This window comes from Capra hircus, chromosome 7 (genome assembly GCF_001704415.2).
Source record: "Capra hircus breed San Clemente chromosome 7, ASM170441v1, whole genome shotgun sequence".
Classification (NCBI taxonomy): Eukaryota; Metazoa; Chordata; class Mammalia; order Artiodactyla; family Bovidae; genus Capra; species Capra hircus.
The window spans coordinates 69,338,149-69,361,035 of record NC_030814.1 but is presented as its reverse complement, the minus strand read 5'-3'; the positions used below and the strand labels follow the sequence as shown (position 1 = coordinate 69,361,035).

The following is a 22,887-nucleotide window of genomic DNA, read 5'->3' as shown; positions in this document are numbered from 1 at the left end:
AGGGACTCTCAAGAGTCTTCTCCAACACCACAATTCAAAACCGTCAATTCTTCAGTGCGCAGCTTTCTTCACAGACCAACTCTCACATCCATACATGACCACTGGAAAAACCACTTACTTTTAACTAACTTTTGCTCCTGGAATATAGTTGCTTCACAAAGTTGTGTTAATTTGTGCTGTACATCAAAGTGAATCAGTTATATGTATACATATATCCTTTCTTTTAATGCTAATTTTAATTGAAATTTGACATATATTTCTGTAAGTCTTTGATAAATGTCTCTCCTTGACTAAATTGTATTATCCTGGAGGTAGGCTTAAATCTTCAGTGAATAGCTTGTTGTGTAATCTAGAGTAGACATTCAGTAAATGTTTATCTAATACATGGATTAATGGAAAATGCATACATCTTTTCCTATTCCCATAAGATGTTGTTATCATTTATTTTTTTTAATTGACATCTTGCTTATACTGTCCATGTTGGACGTATTTGTGATTATAGTGATTACATTCTAGGAATCAGCAAAATAAAATGGACTGGAATAGGTTAATTTAACTCAGATGACCATTACATCTACCACTGTGGGCAGGAATCCCTTAGAAGAAATGGAGTAGCCATCACGGTCAACAAAAGAGTTTGAAATGCAGTACTAGAATGCAATCTCAAAAATGACAGAATGATCTCTGTTCATTTCCAAGGTAAACCATTCAATATCACAGTAATCCAAGTCTATGCCCCAACCAATAATGCTGAAGAAGCTGAAGTTGAACGATTCTATGAAGACTTACAAGACCTTTTAGAACTAAAACCCAAAAAAGATGTCCTTTTCATTATAGGGGACTGGAATGCAACAGTAGGAAGTCAGGAACACCTGGAATAACAGGTAAATTTGGCCTTGGGATAAAGAATGAATCAGAGCAAAGACTAATATTGTTTCACTGAGAAAATGCACTGGTCATGGCAAACACCCTCTTTTTTTTTTTAATTTTTAATTTTTTTAAATTTTAAAATCTTTAATTCTTACATGCGTTCCCAAACATGAACCCCCCTCCCACCTCCCTCCCCACAACATCTCTCTGGGTCATCCCCATGCACCAGCCCCAAGCAAGCTGCACCCTACGTCAGACATGGACTGGCGATTCAATTCTTACATGACAGTATACATGTTAGAATTCCCATTCTCCCAAATCATCCCACCCTCTCCCTCTGAGTCCAAAAGTCTGGTATACACATCTGTGTCTTTTTTCCTGTCTTGCATACAGGGTCGTCATTGCCATCTTCCTAAATTCCATATATATGTGTTAGTATACTGTATTGGTGTTTTTCTTTCTGGCTTACTTCACTCTGTATAATTGGCTCCAGTTTCACCCATCTCATCAGAACTGATTCAAATGAATTCTTTTTAATGGCTGAGTAATACTCCATTGTGTATATGTACCACAGCTTTCTTATCCATTCATCTGCTGATGGACATCTAGGTTGTTTCCATGTCCTGGCTATTATAAACAGTGCTGCGATGAACATTGGGGTACATGTGTCTCTTTCAATTCTGGTTTCCTCGGTGTGTATACCCAGAAGTGGGATTGCTGGGTCATAAGGTAGTTCTATTTGCAATTTTTTAAGGAATCTCCACACTATTCTCCATAGTGGCTGTACTAGTTTGCATTCCCACCAACAGTGTAGGAGGGTTCCCTTTTCTCCACACCCTCTCCAGCATTTATTGCTTGTGGATTTTTGGATCACAGCCATTCTGACTGGTGTGAAGTGGTACCTCATTGTGGTTTTGATTTGCATTTCTCTAATAATGAGTGATGTTGAGCATCTTTTCATGTGCTTGTTAGCCATCCGTATGTCTTCTTTGGAGAAATGTCTATTTAGTTCTTTGGCCCATTTTTTGATTGGGTCGTTTATTTTTCTGGAATTGAGCTGCAGAAGTTGCTTGTATATTTTTGAGATTAGTTGTTTGTCAGTTGTTTCATTTCCTATTATTTTCTCCCATTCAGAAGGCTGTTTTTCACCTTGCTTATATTTTCCTTTGTTGTACAGAAGCTTTTAATTTTAATTAGATCCCATTTGTTTATTTTTGCTTTTATTTCCAGAATTCTGGGAGGTGGATCATAGAGGATCCTGCTGTGATTTATGTCTGAGAGTGTTTTGCCTATGTTCTCCTCTAGGAGTTTTATAGTTTCTGATCTTACATTTAGATCTTTAATCCATTTTGAGTTTATTTTTGCAAACACCCTCTTCTAACAACACAAGAGAAGACTCTACACATGGACATCGCCAGATGGTCAAAACCAAAATCAGATTGATTATATTCTTTGCAGCCAAAGAAGGAGAAGCTCTATACAGGCAACAAAAACAAGACCAGGAGCTGACTGTGGTTCAGATCATGAGCTCCTTATTGCCAAATTCAGACTTAAACTGAAGAAAGTAGGGAAAACCACTAAATCAAATCCCTTATGATTATACAGTGGAAGTGAAATATAGATTTAAGGGCCTAGATCTGATAGATAGAGTGCCTGATGAACTATGGAATGAGATTTGTGACACTGTATGGGAGACAGAGATCAAGACCATCCCCATGGAAAAGGAATGCAAAACAAAAAAAAAAAAGGCTGTCTGGGGAGGTCTTACAAATAACTGTAAAAAGAAGAGAAGTGAAAAGCAAAGGATAAAAGGAAAGATAAGCATCTGAATGCAGAGTTCCAAAAAATAGCAAGAAGAGATAAGAAAGCCTTCTTCAGTGATCAATGCAAACAAATAGAGGAAAACAACAGAATGGGAAAGACTAGAGACCTCTTCAAAAAAATGAGATACCAAGGAAATATTTCATGCAAAGATGGGCTCGATAAAGGACAAAAATGGTATGGACCTAACAGAAACAGAAGATATTAGAAGAGGTGACAAGAATACACAGAAAAACTGTACAAAAAAGGTCTTCATGACCCGGATAATCACGATGGTGAGATCACTCATCTAGAGCCAGACATCCTGGAATATGAAGTCAAGTGGACCTTAAAAAGCATAACTACGAACAAAGCTAGTGGAAGTGATGGAATTCAGTTGAGCCCCAGGGATCCTGTATCGAACCTGGACTGGCGTTTTATTTTTTATATGATATTACACATGTTTCAATGCCATTCCCCCAAATCATCCCACCCTCTCCCTCTCCCTCTGAGTCCAAAAGACTGTTCTATACATCTGTGTCTCTTTTGCTGTCTCACATACAGGGTTATCATTACTATCTTCCTAAATTCCATATATATGTGTTAGTATACTGTATTGGTGTTTTTCTACTTCACTCTGTATAATCGGCTCCAGTTTCATCAACCTCATTAGAACTGATTCAAATGTATTCTTTTTAATGGCTGAGTAATACTCCATTGTGTATATGTACCACAGCTTTCTTATCTATTCATTTGCTGATGGGCATCTAGGTTGCTTCCATGTCCTGGTTATTATGAACAGTGCTGCGATGAACATTGGGGTACACGTGTCTCTTTCAATTCTGGTTTCCTCGGTGTGTATGCCCAGTAGTGGGATTGCTGGATCATAACGCAGCTCTATTCCCAGTTTTTTAAGGAATCTCCACACTGTTCTCCATAGTGGCTGTACTAGTTTGCATTCCCACCAACAGTGTAAGAGGGTTCCCTTTTCTCCACACCCTCTCCAGCATTTATTGCTTGTGGATTTTTGGATCATAGCCATTCTGAGGGGCAGGAAATGGTACCTTATTGTGGTTTTGATTTGCATTTCTCTGATAATGAGTGATGTTGAGCATCTTTTCATGTATTTGTTAGCCATCTGTATGTCTTCTTTGGAGAAATGTCTGTTTAGTTCTTTGGCCCATTTTTTGATTGCGTCGTTTATTTTTCTGGAATTGAGCTACAGGAGTTGCTTGTATATTTTTGAGATTAGTTGTTTGTCAGTTGCTTCATTTGCTATTATTTTCTCCCATTCTGGAGGCTATCTTTTCACCTTGCTTATAGTTTCTTTTGTTGTGCAGAAGCTTTTAATTTTAATTAGGTCTCATTTGTTTATTTTTGCTTTTATTTCCAATATTCGGGGAGGTGGGTCATAGAGGATCCTGCTGTGATTTATGTCAGAGAGTGTTTTGCCTATGTTCTCCTCTAGGAATTTTATAGTTTCTGGTCTTACGTTTAGATCTTTAGTTCATTTTGAGTTTGTTTTTGTGTATGGTGTTAGAAAGTGATCTAGTTTCATTCTTTTACAAGTGGTTGACCAGTTTTCCTAGCACCACTTGTTGAAGAGATTGTTTTTTCTCCATTGTATATGCTTGCCTCGTTTGTCAAAGATAAGGTGGCCATAGGTGCGTACAGAGTGTTTTATAAGAAATTAATCTAAAGGAAATTGGGAAAAATAGTTTTAAAACATTATGTGATTTTCTTTAACCACAAAATTAGCTATTTATCATAGTAGTGCTTTAAACCATTTTTTGACCATCATGTAAACTTTATTACCAGAATCTTCCCTAGAACTTTTCTTAGTTCCTCTCTTGACCTCTTTGTTCCTCAGAGTATAAATAAGAGGATTAAGCATGGGGGTCACCACTGTGTAGAAGAGAGAGACAAACTTTCCTTGATCTTTGTATGTACTTTTGGCTGACTGCAGATACATGAACATGATGGTTCCATAGAACATGATGACAACTGTCACATGGGAAGAATAGGTCCCACAAACTTTCTTTCTTCCAGTAGCTGATTTGATCTTCAAAACTGCTTGAGTAATGTAACCATAAGAGACTAGGATGAAGGATATATGCACAACAAGGAAGAGGATACTAGCCACAAAGAGCTCAGCCTCATTGAAAGTGGTATCCACACAAGCCAACTTGATAAGTACAGGGACTTCACAGATAAAATGATCCACTTGGTGATGCCCACATAATGGTAGCTGCAGGGTAAGAGTGGACTGTACCAGGGTGGTGGCCACCCCACTAAGCCATGCTAAAGATGTCAGGGCCATGCAGAGATGAGGATGCATTAGGAGAGCATAGTGGAGGGGACGACAGATGGCCACATAGCGATCATAGGACTTCACAGCCAGAAGCTCACACTCAGTAGATCCAAGAGCAAGAGAGATGTACAGCTGAACCATACAGCCACCATAGGTAATGGTTTTCATGGGATCCTGCAAGTTTACCAGGAGCTGTGGAGTAACACTGCTAGTAAAGCAGAGGTCTAGGAAAGAGAGATGAGAAAGGAAAAAATACATTGGTGTATGAAGTTTGGGTTCCAGATGAGATATCAGAATGATGGTGGTGTTCCCTAAAATGGTTAGTAAATATAAGATCAAGATGACCACAAAGAGAGCCATCTATAACTGAGGATAATCATAAAACCCTAACAGGATAAAACCTGTTATGTTTCCCTCATTGGTGCTCTTCACCATCCCCATGTGCAAAGTATGTTCCAGAAAGTTGAGTTATAGCTGAGAAAGATTATATATTACATAAGGTCAGATAAATGACAATGTCATCTCTCCCCAAAGTTATATGTTAAATGCTTAGACCTCATAACTTGTATCTATTTTCCTATTATGCACATTCTAAATAATTAGTGTGCATTCTCTCAATGGCATAGGTGTCTTCTGATGCTCTGCAAGATAGAAAAGAACAGATTTTTTTAAAAATGATCAAACTATAGTAATTAAAACAGTATTGTATTGGCATAAAGTAAACGTATAGATCGATGGAGCAGGATAGAGAACCTAGAGATAAACGCTTGCATATAAACAAATCATCTTCAACAAAGAAACCAAGAATACACAATGTAGAAAGGGCAATCTCTTCAATAAACAGTTTGGGGAAAACGGAATATCCACATGCAAAAGAATAAAATCGAACCCCTATCTTACACCATACACATAAATCAACTTAGATTAAAGATTTGAATGTAAAATCTGAAACTGAAACTTCTAGAAGAAACATGGAGGAAAACAATGGTATTAGTCTTGGTGATGATTTTAAAGATATAAGACCAAACCATGGGCAACAAAAGCAAAAATCTATGGAAGGAGAGAAAATATACAAAATTATACATAACATCCAAGATATGTAAAAGATTCAAATGTCTACAACAACAACAACAACAAAAGAGGTGACCCAATTAAAAAGTAAAAAAGAACTTGAACAGACATTTCTCAAAACAAGACATACAAATGTCCAGTAGGCATATGAAAAAGTGTTCAACATCACTAATCATCTGGGTAATGCAAATAAATCCACAATGAGATATCACCTCATACCTGTAGGTATGGCTGTTATAAAAAAAAATGACAACAAATGTTGGAAAGATTATGGAGAAATTAGAATCTTTGTACAGTATTAGTGAGAATGAAAAACAGAATCAATGTTCCTCAAAATATTATAACTATCATACAGTCCAACATTCCCACTTCTGGGTATATACCCCAAAGAATTGAAACTGGGATCTTTAGGTGATAACTTCATTCCTGTATTTATTGCAGCATTATTCACAACAGCCAACCTAAGTGTCCATCTAATAATGGTCAAATAAAAAGAGATACTATTCAACTTTAACTAATGGAGTATTGTTAGCATACTGATAAAATATTATGAATAAATAAAGAAGATACAGTATATTCCGTGCATGCGTGCTAAGTCCTTTCAGTTGCGTCCGACTCTGTGCGACTCTATGGACTGTAGCCTGCCAGGCTCCTCTGTCTTTGGGAATTCTCCAGGCAAGAATGCTGGAGGGGTTGCCGTGCCCTCCTCCAGGGGAGCTTCCTGACCCAGAGATCAAACCTGTGTTTCTTATACCTCCTGCACTGGCAGATGGGTTCTTTACCACTAGTGCCACCTGGGAAGCCCCTTATGGTATTTTAGTCAACTTTAATTAATGGAGTATTATTAGAATATTGATGAAATATATTTAGCCTTAAAAAGGAAACAAGTCTTACAATGTGCAACAACATGGATGTACTTTGAGATGGTATACTACATAAAATAGGTCAGATACAAATGGACAAACACACCTCTAATATGTAATATGCAAAACAGTCAGCCTTATAGAAACATAAAATGGTGATGGCCAGAGGATGGGAGGAGGAGGAAACAGGGAAGTGCTCAATGGTTTAAAAATTGCAGCTATACAATGTAAGTTCTAGAAAGCTGCTGTCCAACATATTGCTTATAATTAACAATACTATATTATGTACTTAACATTTGGTACTAGGCTAAATCATGTTATGTGTTCCTACCACACATTCACACAAAAAGCAGAAGAACACAGGGGAACTTTAGGAGAAGACACATAAATGTATTACCTAGATTGTGGTGACTATATCATGGGTCCACGCATATGTCCAGACACATGAACTTATATATGTTAAATAAATTGTGATTTATTTATATATTAGTTCTACTTCATAAAGCTGTTAAAAAAGAAGCACTGTCTCTGTTTTAGGAAATTAATTTTATTATCATTTCCATCCAACCAAATGTACCCCTTTATATTGTCGTCTTTCTAGTCACATGAAGGGGAAACTCAGTTAATTTCAACTAGAGAAAAAAAACAGGTTTATTTAAGCAACTTTCAATAAAGTGAGAATAAGACCATTTTTTATCACCCCCAAAGAGTGGAAATTAGTTGTAACATTATGTAAGTTTTAAATATACCAGATGAGACTGGTATTAATTAAAAATCAACTACTCAGAGTTATATGTTCAGTCAAAGGTGCATACGTATTTAGTATTTAAGGCAACATTTGAATCTGTTTCTTATGATCCACCAGTTAATTCTATACTCTTACCTATCTTTCTTTTTCTTTCCCTTAGTGTTTGTTTCTGTGCTTTTGAAAAATTGCTCATTCTCTGTTTTTCAGAGACCCAGGATCCTCCAGGCTCCAAAAAGTCTTTAGGAAATGAAATGCTAGCCATATAGTTTTTTATTTCTTTTTCCTGTAATCATTTGCATATTTGTTATAGACTTAAAGTGTGAGTGCAAAATGTAATTCATATTTTGAAAGCAAGTTATTAAGGGTAAATAAAACATTCTTTATTATCCTTATGGTAGTAAGCATACTTTACTACCACACACTCCAAAAAAAATCTTTACTATCTGTTCTTAAATATCTGAGAACCTTAATAATGGATAAATATATTTTTGCATTTGACTAAGTTGTATATGTGTCTACTCACAACAGACACAACAGATTGTGAGATTCACGAGGCCAGGAGTCATAAAGATACGACTTCTCTGTCTCTAACCCTTAGAGTGGTCAGCACAAAGTAACCTTTTAAAAATTATTCAGCAGTTCACTCATTTCATATCCACCCTATTATACCTCTTTCTTTTTCCCTAGGGAAACTAACATATCTCTAGTCAACTAGTAGATAGTAGATATCACTACCAAATGAATGATCAGAGTTTACCAACCTTCCCTCAAATTAGAGATATCTCAAACATATATGGCTCTGCTATCTATTTGAACATGGCTTTATTGAAAGCATGAGGCTGAGAAAGTGGACTTATAATGTCATAACTAGGGGTCAAATCCACACATTGCCCTTTTCTTGGTTTTTATGAACTCTATCCCAGTCTTGTAACTACCAAATTGAAACACTCTGACATATCCTCATTATTTCATCTTTTTCTCATCCTTCCTCAGTAGGAAATACCATAAATTTTGTTTATTACTAAGCAAATGATCCCTTTTCAAATATTTATGGTAGATATTATGCAGTAGTTCCCTATCACTTCAGATCAGTGCCCTGCAAAACGTCTGCCTTCCACTTCACTGGCAATATTCCAGTTCATTGACTTTTTCTTTGCATAGTAAACAATTACTACTTCAGTTTACATTTTCTTTCATCTGAACCTTTAAAAACCTCACAAAAAACATGAATGAGTGGATTACAGGAAACAGCAGCAGTGTCCAAACACCTTCCAAATGTACATTGCTAAGTTCACAAGAAGCGATTGATTCCAATTATAGATATCACTAACTTGGACTCATTAAGTAACAGTGTTTTTCTGAGCAAGAAAAATATCTTTATTGCTCATTAAGAACATATTATGCATTACTAAGCATGAAAGTTTCAAAACAAATTGTGAAAAACATTTTTAAGATGTAAATATTGACAATGAATGCAGTATTTCCACTTCTCTCTTTAAAACTAATAGCTTAAACACAAATGGCAGAAAATAGAAAGTGAATACTATTCTAAGCAGGAACAGTTCTAAAAGCTATGGAATGCTTATAAGCCTATATTATATATTCCACATATTATGTTCCTGATATGTTAAAATTTAACAAAATCACATGAACAAAGAGTGAAACTATTTTCACGAAGCACCATTCGATATAGGTCTCATCTTGGACAAACAAAGTATAAAATATAAAGGGCCATGACAAAGTATATCCTTCTGAAAGTATAGCCCATATAAGGGAAGGTTCCATAGCTGGGAAGATTAGCTAGTTTCATAATTGAGTGACGGGGTCAAGTATCAAGTTGAGCTGGGCATGTTCCAGAGTAGAGATTTCATTAAGGGAAGAAATGATTGAAAACTATGTATCTTGAGTGAACATTCAAGATGCCCTCTGTACTTTCCCATCAAATGACTGAAGGATAGAACACAAATTCTAAATTACCAACATTTAATTCTCCCTCTCATATCCTAAGAATACCACTAAAATAGCACTGGGGGCTGGGGTGGGAAGATGGAAAATACAAGACAAAATGATTCTGCTGTATTTGGGAAAAGACAAGTCTAGATCACTGTATATGTCAAAAGATAATGGATATGTAAAAAGTATAAAACACTGAACCTAGTGTTTGAAAGTGAAAGTTGTTCAGTCGAGTTGGACTCTTTGCGACCCCATGGACTCTGCTGCTGCTGTTGCTAAGTTGCTTCAGTCATGTCCGACTCTGGTGACCCCATAGACAGCAGCCCACCAGGCTCCTCTGTCCCTGGGATTCTCCAGGCAAGAATACTGGAGTGGGTTGCCATTTCCTTCTCCAATGCATGCATGCATGCTAAGTCACTTCAGTTATGTCCGACTCTGTGTGACCCTATGGACAGCAGCCCACCAGGCTCCTCTGTGCCTGGGATTCTCCTGGCAAGAATACTGGAGTGGGCTGCCATTTCCTTCTCCACCATGAATTCTACAGTCCATGAAATTCTCCAGGCCAGAATACTGGATTGGGTAGCCATTCCCTTCTCCAGGGGATCTTCCCAACTCAGAGAAAAAACCCAGGTCTCCCACACTGCAGGCTGATTCTTTACCAATTGAGCCACCAGGTAAGCCCAAGAATACTGGAGTGGGTAGCCTATCCCTTCACCAGCAGATCTTCTGGACCCAGGAATAGACTGGGATCTCCTGCATTGCAGGTGCCTTTACCAGCTGAGCTACCAGGGAAGCGTAATGTTTATGTTTTTCAAAATAAAATGCAACAACAACAACAAAAATCAAAGACAAAGAGAAACAATGAAGTGAAGATCTCTAAGAAACAAAAGTTAGATGAAGAATGTATCTACTTGAAGAATTTCTCCAAGAAACAAGGTAAATGTTTGGGAAATAAAATGTACTCCTCCTCACTCTCTAAGAATTTAAGACAACCTGTAGCTACAAAAACAAATGATTCGAATCAGCAGTAGTTTTTAAAAGAGGGACTGGCTGAATCGTGTGGAAAACATCAGGAAAATGTAGAATGGTTACTGCCTAAATTATATTTCACAAAGAAATTTTCATACAAAACAGCAAATTGAGGCTAGATCGTAAACAACTTTTATGCTTTATTATAAAACTGCCAATCATCTGTTGTGCAAAATGCCATCATTAAAACTTTTAATTAAAGTGGAAATAGACTTGTAAACAAAGACACATTTCCAATTCCCAGGTGGCGCAGTGGTAAAGAATCCGCCGGCCAATGCAGGAGACATAGGAGACGTAGGTTCAATCCCTCGCTCGGGAAGATCCCCTGGAGTATAAAATGGCAACCCATTCCAGTATTCTTACCTGAAAAATTCCATGAACAAAGGAGCCTATCAGGCTACAGTACATGGGGTCACAAGGAATAGGACATGACTGAGCATGCAAGCAATATCATGTGAAGAACCATACTGTGTAATTGAGAGTAAATAAATCATGCTAAAAGACTCTGATGCTGGGAGGGATTGGGGGCAGGAGGAGAAGGGGACGACAGAGGATGAGATGGCTGGATGACATCATCAACTCAATGCACATGAGGGGAGTTGGTGATGGACAGTGAGGCCTGGCGTGATGCAATTCATAGGGTCACAAAGAGTCGGACACGGCTGACCGACTGAACTGAACTGAACTGAATAATCATTCCTTCCACCAATACCTAAGGAGTATCTCTCAAGTTTTAGCCAGACTTCCCCTCCAGCTCCCCCTGCAAATGTTGACTGTCTAATCTGCAATTATGTTTCTTCATTCTATGTAACCCACTCTTCCTTGGGCTCCCCACATGACCTGTTATGGGCCTTAAATCATCGTATGAAACTAATTTTTGGATTTGATAGCTGCCTCCTAACATGGGCACTCTTGGTCTCTTTGTTTTGATCCAATCCACTGTGACAAGGAACATTCCATGGGACAGTTCTCTAAACCCTTGAAGATAATGCCCTCTTATATTGCAACAGATGCTACCACCTTTAAGACCACTGATTATCTGTGCTACCCTCAGAAAATGACATAATCAATGTTGTCTTGAATTTTCACTCAACCAATGCTGTCACCTGCAGCCCAACCCATCTACCTTACACAACCATCTGTAGGGTATTTTTATCCTCAGGAAATGAGATATTCATAATTCACATTGTCTTGGGTGTACCTCCAGGATAACTAAACTATAGAAAACTTCTGAATGTTTTCATATCACAGAGAGTCTATCCTGACTGTAACATAAGCATGGAGAGAGCTCCTCCTCTTGCTTGTGCTGGACGTACACATAGCACCTCACATGTACCTGGAGCTCCTGCATTCCTCAAGAATCTGCTATCTGCAGAGACTTCATCTATAGTGTATATCCCCAATTTGTTTCTCTTGATTGAGTCATTAGAAATACCACCTGTATTAACAAATGTTTTAAACTCTCATATTGTGCTTCTATAACACCTGAAATTTTTTCTCTTTGAGAGTAGTCTGGGATCTATTATTTCACTCTGTGATTATAGGGTATGAGTTCAAATTCTGTCATACTTTTTAGTCCACAAACTATTATTCTCCTTAAAATACTTTCCAGTATATAAAAGCTGCTATGAATCATTCAATCTTCTACTCAATTTTGGTAAACTCTTTTTACATTTCTAAAATCCAACAACAAAAAAACAAAAATTAAATTTTATATGTAAATATACTAAACAAAATGTTCTCATTCACATAGGATAGGAATAACTAGTTTAGACACCACAAATACTGTCCATTAACTAAAATCCTTTTTAAAAATTGGGTTCAAATGTCCTTTCAATATAAAAAAGAGATATGGGATGTATCATGAGAGAGGGCAGTATTCTGATATAAAAAACAAGCATTTTAATTGTCTATGGGGTCAATCCAGAGGAAATTAAGAGACTGAGATTGCTGTTAAATAAAGGGGCAGCAGGGTTGTAAGTGAAGAAGTGAGGCACATATTAATCTTTCAGAAATGAATTTCTGGAAATGTATTTGTACTTACAAGTAATATCAGTTGGTTAAGCAGATAATGTGTATACTGACATAATTCCCTTTTAAGTCAATGAGACTGTCTCTAGACTTTGACAAGATGCTTCACAAATGTGTATCAAGTGCAAAAATATTTTGGTCAAAAGGTCATTTTTTTCATTTTGAAGAATATAGAAAGATCAGGAATGATCGATTTTAAACTCACTTTTTGCTGCCTTTGAGCAGAGGTGATATTGAGCATCAAAAAAAAAAAAAAAAAAAAAAAAGGGAGGAAGGAAGGAAGGAAAGGAGCCAGGGAGGAAGGAAGAGGTCCAGTCAATTTTATGGGGAAAAATGTTTTTGAATTAGTCAAATACAGCATTAAATTACTATTAGAAATCCAGAGACTTCTCAATTCTGAAAAGAAAGTGCAAGTGTTAGTTGCTGAATCTTGTCTGACTCTTTGCATCTCATGGACTGTAGCCCACCAAGCCCTCCTCTGCCATGGAATTCTCCAGGCAAGAATACTGGAGTGGGTTACAATTCCCTGCTGTAGGGGATCTTGCCAACCCAGGGAGTGAACCCAGGTCTCCTGTACTGCAGGCAGATTCTTTACCATCTGAGCCACATGAATTTCTTTGATTTCACAGCTTGCTTTACATGCAGTAAAACATACAACCAGACTATGATGACCACAGGAGGTACCATCTGTCAACATACCTGTTTGAGTCTGAGAACATGCATTCTAGCTTCAGGAGTTACTTCTTTGTTCACAGTATTTCCAGGTGCCTGTGTCTTGAGAGGAAATATAAAGGTATTCCTGATTAAGGTCCCAGAGCCACAGGAACTGTTCAGGACAGTGCAAGCTAGGAACCAAATGTGAGGTTCTGAGAAAAGGAAACATTCAGGCTGTTGTAAAGTCCTGTCACTGACTACCAACTAAACTAATGTTGGTATGCCCACAAAGATAATACCTAATCTTTCCTTCTTACCTGGAAGAGTATGCAAGAATACTGAAACTATCTTTGGGAGTTTACTACACAAATGAATTTTGACCCTCAGTTATGAGTAAGAAATATCACAATGGCTAGAAAGCTACTTCTCTGGAACTGAATCTCTCTGCAACAGCTCAGAAAGATGTTGTGCCTGCTCAATCAGTCTGTGGTACAATATAGAAATACCAGTTGCAAATAATTAAAAAGTAAATAGTTTCTAAACTAGATGCTGGAGTTTGCATAGAAACATGCCAGAAGAAAATGAGCGATCCCCGGTGATGCCAATTCTGAAAAGAATGAACTTGAAAGGGTAAAACCCCAGTGACTTATTTCCTCCTTTAGGAGTTGGTTTATACTAGGGAAAAAAAAAAAAAGGCTGTTATTATGGCCTTAGAAAGTCCCCAGAAGGATAAGGAAATTATCATATTCCCTCTATGGAAAATATGTTGCTCATTAAAATGTCCATAACAGAAGATCCCAGGATCTGATCATGAAAAAAATGCCCTGTGATCATCATTTGTTAATATCATCTAATGTTTGTGTGGGAAGATACCAAGAACTTCCCTGATGGCTCAGAGGTAAAGAATGTGCCTGCAAAGTGGGAGACCCAGGTTCAATCCCTGGGTCGGGAAGATCCCATGGAGAAGGAAATGGCTACCCGCTCCAGTATTCTTGCCTGGAGAAGTCCATGGGCAGAGGAGCCTGGTGGGCTATATTCCATGGGGTCACAAAGAGTAGTTCAAAACTGAGCAACTAACACAAACACTGAGAACTTACCTTGGCACTTTCCAAAACATGTACCAATTAAATTTACCCTAAATAGCTATGGAAAGAAGAGAAGTGAAAAGCAAAGGAGAAAAGGAAAGATATACCCATTTGAATGCAGAGTTCCAAAAAACAGCAAGGAGAAATAAGAAAGCCTTCCTCAGCAATCAATGCAAAGAAAGAGAGGAAAACACAGAATGCAAAAGACTAGCGATCTCTTCAAGAAAATTAGAGATACCAAGGGAACATCTCATAAAAGATTGGCTCAATAAAGGACAGAAATGGTCTGGACCTAACAGAAGCAGAAGATAATAAGCAGAGGTGGCAAGAATACAGAGAAGAACTGTACAAAAAACATCTACAGAACCCAGTTAATCATGATGGTGTGATCACTCATCTAGAGCCAGACATCATGGAATGTGAAGTCAAGTGGGCCTTAGAAAGTATCACTACAAAAAAAGCTAGTGGAGGTGATGGAATTCCTGTTGAACTATTTCAAATCCTAAAAGATGATGCTGTGAAAGTACTGCATGCAATTTGCCAGCAAATCTGGAAAACTCAGTAGTGGCCATAGGACGGGAAAAGGTCAGTTTTCATTCCAATCCCAAAGAAAGGCAATGCCAAAGAATGCTCAAACTACTGCAAAATTACACTCATCTCACACGCTAGTAAAGTAATGCTCAAAATTCTTCACGCCAGGCTTCAGCAACACGTGAACTGTGAACTTCCAGATGTTCAAGCTGGTTTTAGAAAAGGCAGAGGAACCAGAGATCAAATTGCTAACATCCACTGGATCATGGAAAAAGTAAGAGAGTTCCAGAAAAATATCTATTTTTGCTTTTTGAATATGCCAAAGCCTTGGACTGTGTGGATCACAAGAAACTGTGGAAAATCTGAAAGAGATGGGAATACCAGACCACCTGACCTGCCTCTTGAGAAACCTTGTATGCATGTCAGGAAACAACAGTTAGAACTGGACATGGAACAACAGACTGGTTCCAAATGGGAAAAGGAGTATTTCAAGTCTGTATATTGTCTCCCTGCTTATTTAACTTATAGGCAGAGTATATCATGAGAAACGCTGGGCTGGAAGAAGCACAAGCTGGAATCAAGATTACAGGAGAAATATCAATAACCTCAGATATGCAGATCAGTTCAGTTCAGTTCAGTCGCTCAGTCATGTCCGACTCTTTGCGACCCCATGAATCGCAGCACGCCAGGCCGCCCTGTCCATCACCAACTCCCGGAGTTCACTCAGACTCACGCCCATTAAGTCAGTGATGCCATCCAGCCATCTCATCCTCTGTCGTCCCCTTCTCCTCCTGCCCCAATCTCTCCCAGCATCAGAGTCTTTCCCAATGAGTCAACTCTTCTCATCAGGTGGCCAAAGTACTGGAGTTTCAGCTTTAGCATCATTCCTTCCACTGATATCCCAAGGCTGATCTCCTTCAAAATGGACTGGTTGGATCTCCTTGCAGTCCAAGGGACCCTCAAGAGTCTTCTCCAACACCACAGTTCAAAAGCATCAATTCTTCGGCACTCAGCCTTCTTCACAGTCCAACTCTCACATCCATACATGACCACTGGAAAAACCATAGCCTTGACTAGATGGACCTTAGTCAGCAAAGTAATGTCTCTGCTTTTGAATATGCTATCTAGGTTGGTCATAACTTTTCTTCCAAGGAGTAAGCGTCTTTTAATTTCATGGCTGCAGTCACCATCTGCAGTGATTTTGGAGCCCCCCCAAATAAACTCTGACACTGTTTCCACTGTTTCCCCACCTATTTCCCATAAGACCACCCTTATGGCAGAAAGTGAAGAAGAACTAAAGACCTTCTTGATGAAAGTGGAAAAGGAGATTGGGTAAAGATCAGCATTCAGAAAACTAAGATCATGGCATCCAATCCCATCATTTCATGGCAAATAGATGGGGAAACAGTGGAAACAATGGCTGACTTTATTTTTCTGGGCTCCAAAATCACTACAGATGGTGATTGAAGCCATGAAATTAAAAGTCGCTTACTCCTTGGAAGGAAAGTTATGAACAACCTAGACAGCATATTAAAAAGCATAGACATTACTTTGTCAACAAAGGTCCATCTAGTCAAGGCTATGGTTTTTCCAGTGGTCATGTATGGATGTGAGAGTTGGACTGTAAAGAATGCTGAGTGCCGAAGAATTGATGCTTTTGAACTGTGGTGTTGGAGAAGACTCTTGAGAGTCCCTTGGACTGCAAGGAGATCCAACCAGCCTATCCTAAGGGAGATCAGTCCTGGGTGTTCATTGGAGGGACTGATGTTGAAGCTGAATCTCCAAACCTTTGGCCACCTGATGCAAAGAGCTGACTCATTTGAAAAGACCCTGATTTGGGGAAAGATTGAGGGCAGGAGGAAAAGGGGATGACAGAGGGTGAGATGGTTGGATGGCATCACCAACTCAATGGACATGAGTTTGGGTGGACTCTGGGAGTTGGTGATGGGCAGGGAGGCCTGGTGTGCTGTGGTTCATGGGGTCACAGAGTTGGACACGACTGAGCGGCTGAGCTGAACTGAACCCTTTTATAATGCTTGCTTGGACAATAGAAAAATACTAATTTGGCAATTACAGAAAATTCGGAAAAATTACAGCAAGTCAGAAAAATAACCTCAAGGATAGATCTCTTAAGTAATTGGCCCACAATATTGAGGTGGCTGTAGAATGAGTTACAATTGAACAGCAAATGTCAAGTATTATTACACCACTCTGTTCTCACTTTTGTAAAATGCCACTTTACATTTTTGAGTAGACAAATTAATAATTCTATTCTCATTTCTCTTCTCTATTCATATAATACTTTAGTTGTTCTGTAGAAGAAAAATTAATTGCTGCTTTGTTTTTATTCAAAACCAAAGAGTCCCCATTTTTCCTTGATTGTCTAAGTCTGATCATGCTTACCAACAGTCTCCATTCTACATCCTGCCTATTAAGCTGTTTTGTGCTGATATCAGACTATCAATAGTCAATGTTGTGTTGGACACAATTGTAGTTCTTATATACTTGCAAAACACCCTTCAGCAATAACCTTCAGGAAACTTTGAAAAATAAAGCTTTATTATTTATAAGATTTAACAATTACCCAGCACACATGGGGCCACATGGGGTTGGGGAGAAGAGTAGTGGGCTTGGGGTTTTGAGTTTATTGAAATCATGGGTAGGAACCTAGGATTTCTTAAGTTCATTTATTGTAGGTGAACTTAAAACACAAGAGCAGAAATTTAAAGTGTCCAAACCAGAGAAAGACAAATATATCATATCCCTTACATGTGAAATCTGGAAAAAAAAGGATACATGTGAATTTATTTATAAAAGAGAAATGTTCAAATATATACATATGTGTGTGTGTGTGTGTGTATATATAATTAATATGCTTCAAAGAAAGAAAGCCAAAAGAGAAAAAAGTCCTCATGAGACCAAAAGGTCAGTTGTTGAAGTGATCTATGATCTCTAAAACAAAAGAGCCTTATTGGGTGGAGGTGGCCTGTCTCTTTTTCAAGTAAGGTGGCCAACAATTTGTCAGATTGCCATCTGTGTAGTGGATTCACCCCTGAAATGGGTCTCTCATCAATCAAACCTTAAGTCAGGCATTTATGTTACCAAAAAAAAAAAAAAAAAAAAAGGAAAGAAAGAAAGAAAGAAACCTGTCAGAGCTTATGCTGCATAAGCTTGTTTTCCTTTTCATTTTTCTATTATTAAGCTCCAGTTTACTTGGATATCAGAGATGCTTGCATCATCCTCAGTATAGTGGAAAACGTTTTATTTCCAGTTATATCTTGCTATATCTGTGTATATATCATATAAGTCTTCTATTCATTTTAAAGAAAAATGTCCTCACTGTCACCAAAAACATACCACTTGAAGACTATTTGTCTAAGCTGTCAGACCCTTTAAAATTTACCCGTGAATTCTTTCTCTTCTTAAATGCATTTTAAAATAGTTGTGATTTAGCAAATAACAGTATAAACTCATCCTTCCTTCTTCAAGGTGAGGTGCTGCTGCCTAGATAATGTTGCTTTGCAACCGTATCAGCTTAATATTAAAAATCCAAATAAAATAAAAGCATGTAGCCATTAATATTATATTGAGATAAATTTGATTTTACAATCTATTTGATGAAAGTGAGGTTTTTCTCCATCTAACATTCACTTCTATTGTTTGACAAGAGATACCATCACACAGTGAAAATCTATCAATTGGACTAAGTTGGATGATTAGCATATAAACCCTTTACAAGTGTGGATGCTGTTCTGTTCACATCTGTGTCCCCAATGCCTGAATAATTGTTAATAAACAAATGTACTTCATAAAGGAGATAAGACAAAAATAAGTTTCATGAGGAGTTAAAAATTGCATGTACCTAGTAACATATATAATGGAAAATATGATTAGTTCATTAAACAAATATCTTCTGCCTAGTAAGGAGGCCATCTTAGAAGTGCACTTGTGGTAGAAAATTAAAATGGAAAGAAGTGGATAGATTAGAGAGATAACTAAAAGGTAAAATCCACAAGACTGTATATAAGTTACAAACAGCAAATGAACTAGGAGACAGAGTTGGGATGATGTATGTTCCATTTTGTGATATTGAGAATAGTAAAAAATAACCAAAAAACAGAGAGCTTTTGACTTAGCTTTGATGTACTAATTCTGAGGTGGTTTTAATATACCCAGGTGTAGAAGTGAAATACATAATTGAACATGAAAATATAGACAGTAAATATCTATATTGAAGCACAAATCTGGGAGTCAACTTTGTACAGATTTTACTTTAAACTTTGATCCGGTCATAGCATAGTTGCCATTCTTAAAAATCTACTAGGGAGAGAAACACTAAAAAGTCAGAAAATTGTCAAACAGGAGGAAAGCACAGTAATAATGAGCACGGTGTATAATGAGATCACAACCTGAGGGGTCCAGGAATCCATGGTTAGCTGAAAGAATAATAGTGTGGATGTTTAGGATTTGTTCTTTCTGACATAAGTAATTGGTCAAAATATTTCAATCCATGCAAAAGGAAAAGTATAATACTCATGTAGTTATGACTAATAAATAAATTTATGAATAAACTTTATAAGCAATAAAATAACTAGAATAATCTGATTTTAATCTAAGCTGTTCAATATCATTCATTCCAGCTTATATTTATAGCTGATGTAAAGGTTATGCAAATTGTTCGGGTCACCCAGCTGTTCTGTCATGAAATGGGCATTCAAACTCAAGTTCATCCCACTTAGAATTTCAAGCTCTGTTTAAAATTTTTCTATGGAAACTTACTTATAAGGTTATGAACATAACTGAATTATTTGTTGAGTCATCATCCATTAAATTACTGTCTTAATAATGCTCTTTTAAATATCTTTTGACAATCATGCCTCACTAAATCATAAAGTTTTCCCCATAAATTTTTTCAGTGCTGCTTTGACTTCCTTATTTCTCAGGGTATAAATAAGGGGGTTAAGCATGGGCGTCACCACAGTGTAGAAGAGAGACACAAACTTTCCCTGGTCCTTGGATCTACTCTTGGCTGGCTGGAGATACATGAAGATAATGGTTCCATAGAAGATGATGACAACCATCAGGTGGGAAGAGCAGGTCCTAAATGCTTTACGTCGTCCAATGGCTGACTTTATCTTCAGAACTGCTTGAGCAATGTTCCCATAGGACATCATGATGAGTGACAACGGCACCACCAAGAATAAGACACTAGCCACAAAGAGTTCTGCCTGGTTGAAAGTGGTGTCCACACAAGCCAACTTGATGAGCACAGGAACTTCACAGAAGAAATGATCCACTTTGCGATTCCCACAAAAGGGGAGTTGTAGGGTGAGGGTGGACTGTATGAGGGTGGTCGTCACCCCACTGAGCCACGCCATAGAGGCCAGGATGCTACAGACCCGAGGGTGCATGACAAAGGCATAATGTAGAGGACGGCAGACTGCAACATAACGGTCATAGGACATTACAGCCAGAAGGACACACTCCGTGGATCCCAGGGCAAGGGAGACATAGAGCTGAACCACACAGCCACCATATGTGATAGACTTATCTGAACTCCCCAGGTTGACTAAAAGCTGAGGAACAATACTGCTGGTAAAGCAGAGGTCCAGGAAGGAGAGATGGGAGAGGAAAAAGTACATGGGATTATGGAGTTTAGAATCCAAGAGGGATACGAGGATGATGGTAGAGTTGCCAAGGAGAGTCATGAAGTAAAGAAACAAGATTACCCCAAAGAGAATGAGCTCTAATTGAGGTTGGTCAGAAAAACCTACCAGGATGAACCCAAGGAGTCTGCTGTCATTGGTCCACTGCATTCCTCTTGCTTTGATTATTCACTCCAGAGTGATGAAGTCACATTAAACAGAAATTGAAAGAATTTTATGCAATTCCCTTGGCAATTAAGATCTAGAAAGAAAGAAAATGAAGCTGCTCAGTCCTGTCCGACTCTTTGCGACCCCATGGACTGTAGCCTACCAGGCTCCTCTGTTTATGGCATTTTCCAAGAATACAGGAGTGGGTGCCATTTCCTTCTCCAGGGGGTCTCCCTGACCCAGGAATCGAACCTGGGTCTCCCACATTGTAGGCAGTCTCTTTTACCATCTGAGCCACCAGGGAATTAAGATCTAGATATTGAGAAATAAGACTTTGGATATAGGTAAAGAGAAAGGGCCAAAGTAGAGGATACTGGAGTATGATATCATTGGTTATCTTGTGAAGTGGCATGCCTGATCTGTTGATCACAGGTTTTCCATTTATCTTGAGGATAAAACCAAAGTTTTAAAATGCATCAAGGTTGAAATTCTCAACACCTTTTCATCAATATCATTTTTTTCTATATAAAAGTAATGGAATTTTGTAGGAAATGTAGGAATTATAAACATCAATGTGCATTATCAGAATCTACCAAATAGATTAAGTAAGGTAGGGCCATGATGAAAAATATGAGAATATGCATCTTACTATCTGTGTAAGCAGTGTACTTATGAGAATGTAGAGTAGGGAGAAGAATCTGTAGAGGACAAGGCTTAGATTGAATCAACTGTGCTCTCAAAAAGATGAGAACAGTCACAGAATAAACCATGTCTTGACAGTAAGATATAAATATAGAGGGCTTCCCTAGTGACTCAGTGGTAAAGAATCCACCAGCCAATACAGGAGATACGGATTCGATCCCTGATCCGGGCTGATCCCACGTGCCATGGAGCAGCTGAGCACAGGCACCACAACTATTGAGCCTGTGCTCTAGCGCCCAGGAGCCGCAACTACTGAGCCCACGTGGCACTGCAGCTAGAGAATAGCCCCCACTCTCCATAACTAGAGTAAAGCTCACACAGTAACAAAGACTGAACATAGTCAAAAATAAATAAAAGTATTTTTAAAAAAGAAATGAGTATAAAAATGGAGAGTACATTATAGGATGTCATAGGAAAAAGGAACTAAATTTGAAGCATGATAATTGCTTATTGACTATGCCACATAACAGAATAGGATACAAGGTAAATTTGACTCACTTTTTCAAGCATACCAATATCAATACATATTATCTGCATAGCCTAGGCTTTGTAGGAGGGTTTTGGTTTGCTTTAAATTTTCCTTTGCTAGATAAATATGCCTACACAGTGTAGAATCATTTTAAACCAAAGATAGCCTAGTCCAGAAACTATGTAGGCAGCTAATAATAACAGTGTCATGCTAACTCACTTCACTAGTGTCCAAGTCTTTGTGACCTTATGGACACATGAGGTCCATAAGGAGCCTGCCAGGCTCCTCTGTCCATGGGATTTTCTAGACAAGAAAACTGGAGTGGGTTGCCATGCCTTCCTCCAGGGGATCTTCCCGACCCAGAGATCAAATCTACATTTCTTGCGTCTCCTGAATTGGCAGGTGGGTTCTTTACCACTAGCTTTACCTGGGAAGTCCATAACATAACGGTGTAGACAATCACAATTAGAGACAGTGAAGTTGATATCAATAGGATGCAAGAAATGCTTCAGAGAATGAAGTGAAAATTATTAGGATTTAACTACCATTGGGATATGGAGCCAGTGAATAGGAAGAAGTTACAATTATTGAAGTTTTGCAAATAATGAAATAAGAAGATTGAGTAGTTAAGAGCAGTGTGTATCAATTCAGTTCCAAGTCAGTTGATGCCTGGAAAAATCAGACTGAACATTTCTACAATGTTCAAGAACAAAATTAAAAACCACTGTTTTGATGCCTTTCTTTCCATGAAGACTTTGACTTAGAGTCCCACTCAACCTATGACATATTGTTACCAGCTACTCATTTGATACCTAGTCATAATTAAGACATTATACAGAGTGAAGTAAGCCAGAAAGAAAAACACCAATACAGTATATTAACACATATATATGGAATTTAGAAAGATGGCAATGATGACCCTGTATGTAAGACAGCAAAAAAGACACAGATGTGTAT

General features: G+C 38.0%; 1 protein-coding gene and 1 pseudogene across 1 annotated transcript; both read right to left on the bottom strand.

Annotated features, from left to right (window-relative positions):
• LOC102191606 lies at positions 4,436–5,422 on the bottom strand (annotated as a pseudogene).
• Positions 19,833–20,762, bottom strand: LOC108636461 (olfactory receptor 2G2-like). Its single transcript, XM_018051738.1, has one exon. It carries the CDS (start codon positions 20,760–20,762, stop codon positions 19,833–19,835), a length of 930 nt encoding a protein of 309 aa, XP_017907227.1.

What these genes read in the sequence shown, in the direction of transcription:
- LOC108636461 (XM_018051738.1), bottom strand. Translation starts at nt 20,762, where the DNA reads ATGCAGTGGACCAATGACAGCAGACTCCTTGGGTTCATCCTGGTAGGT.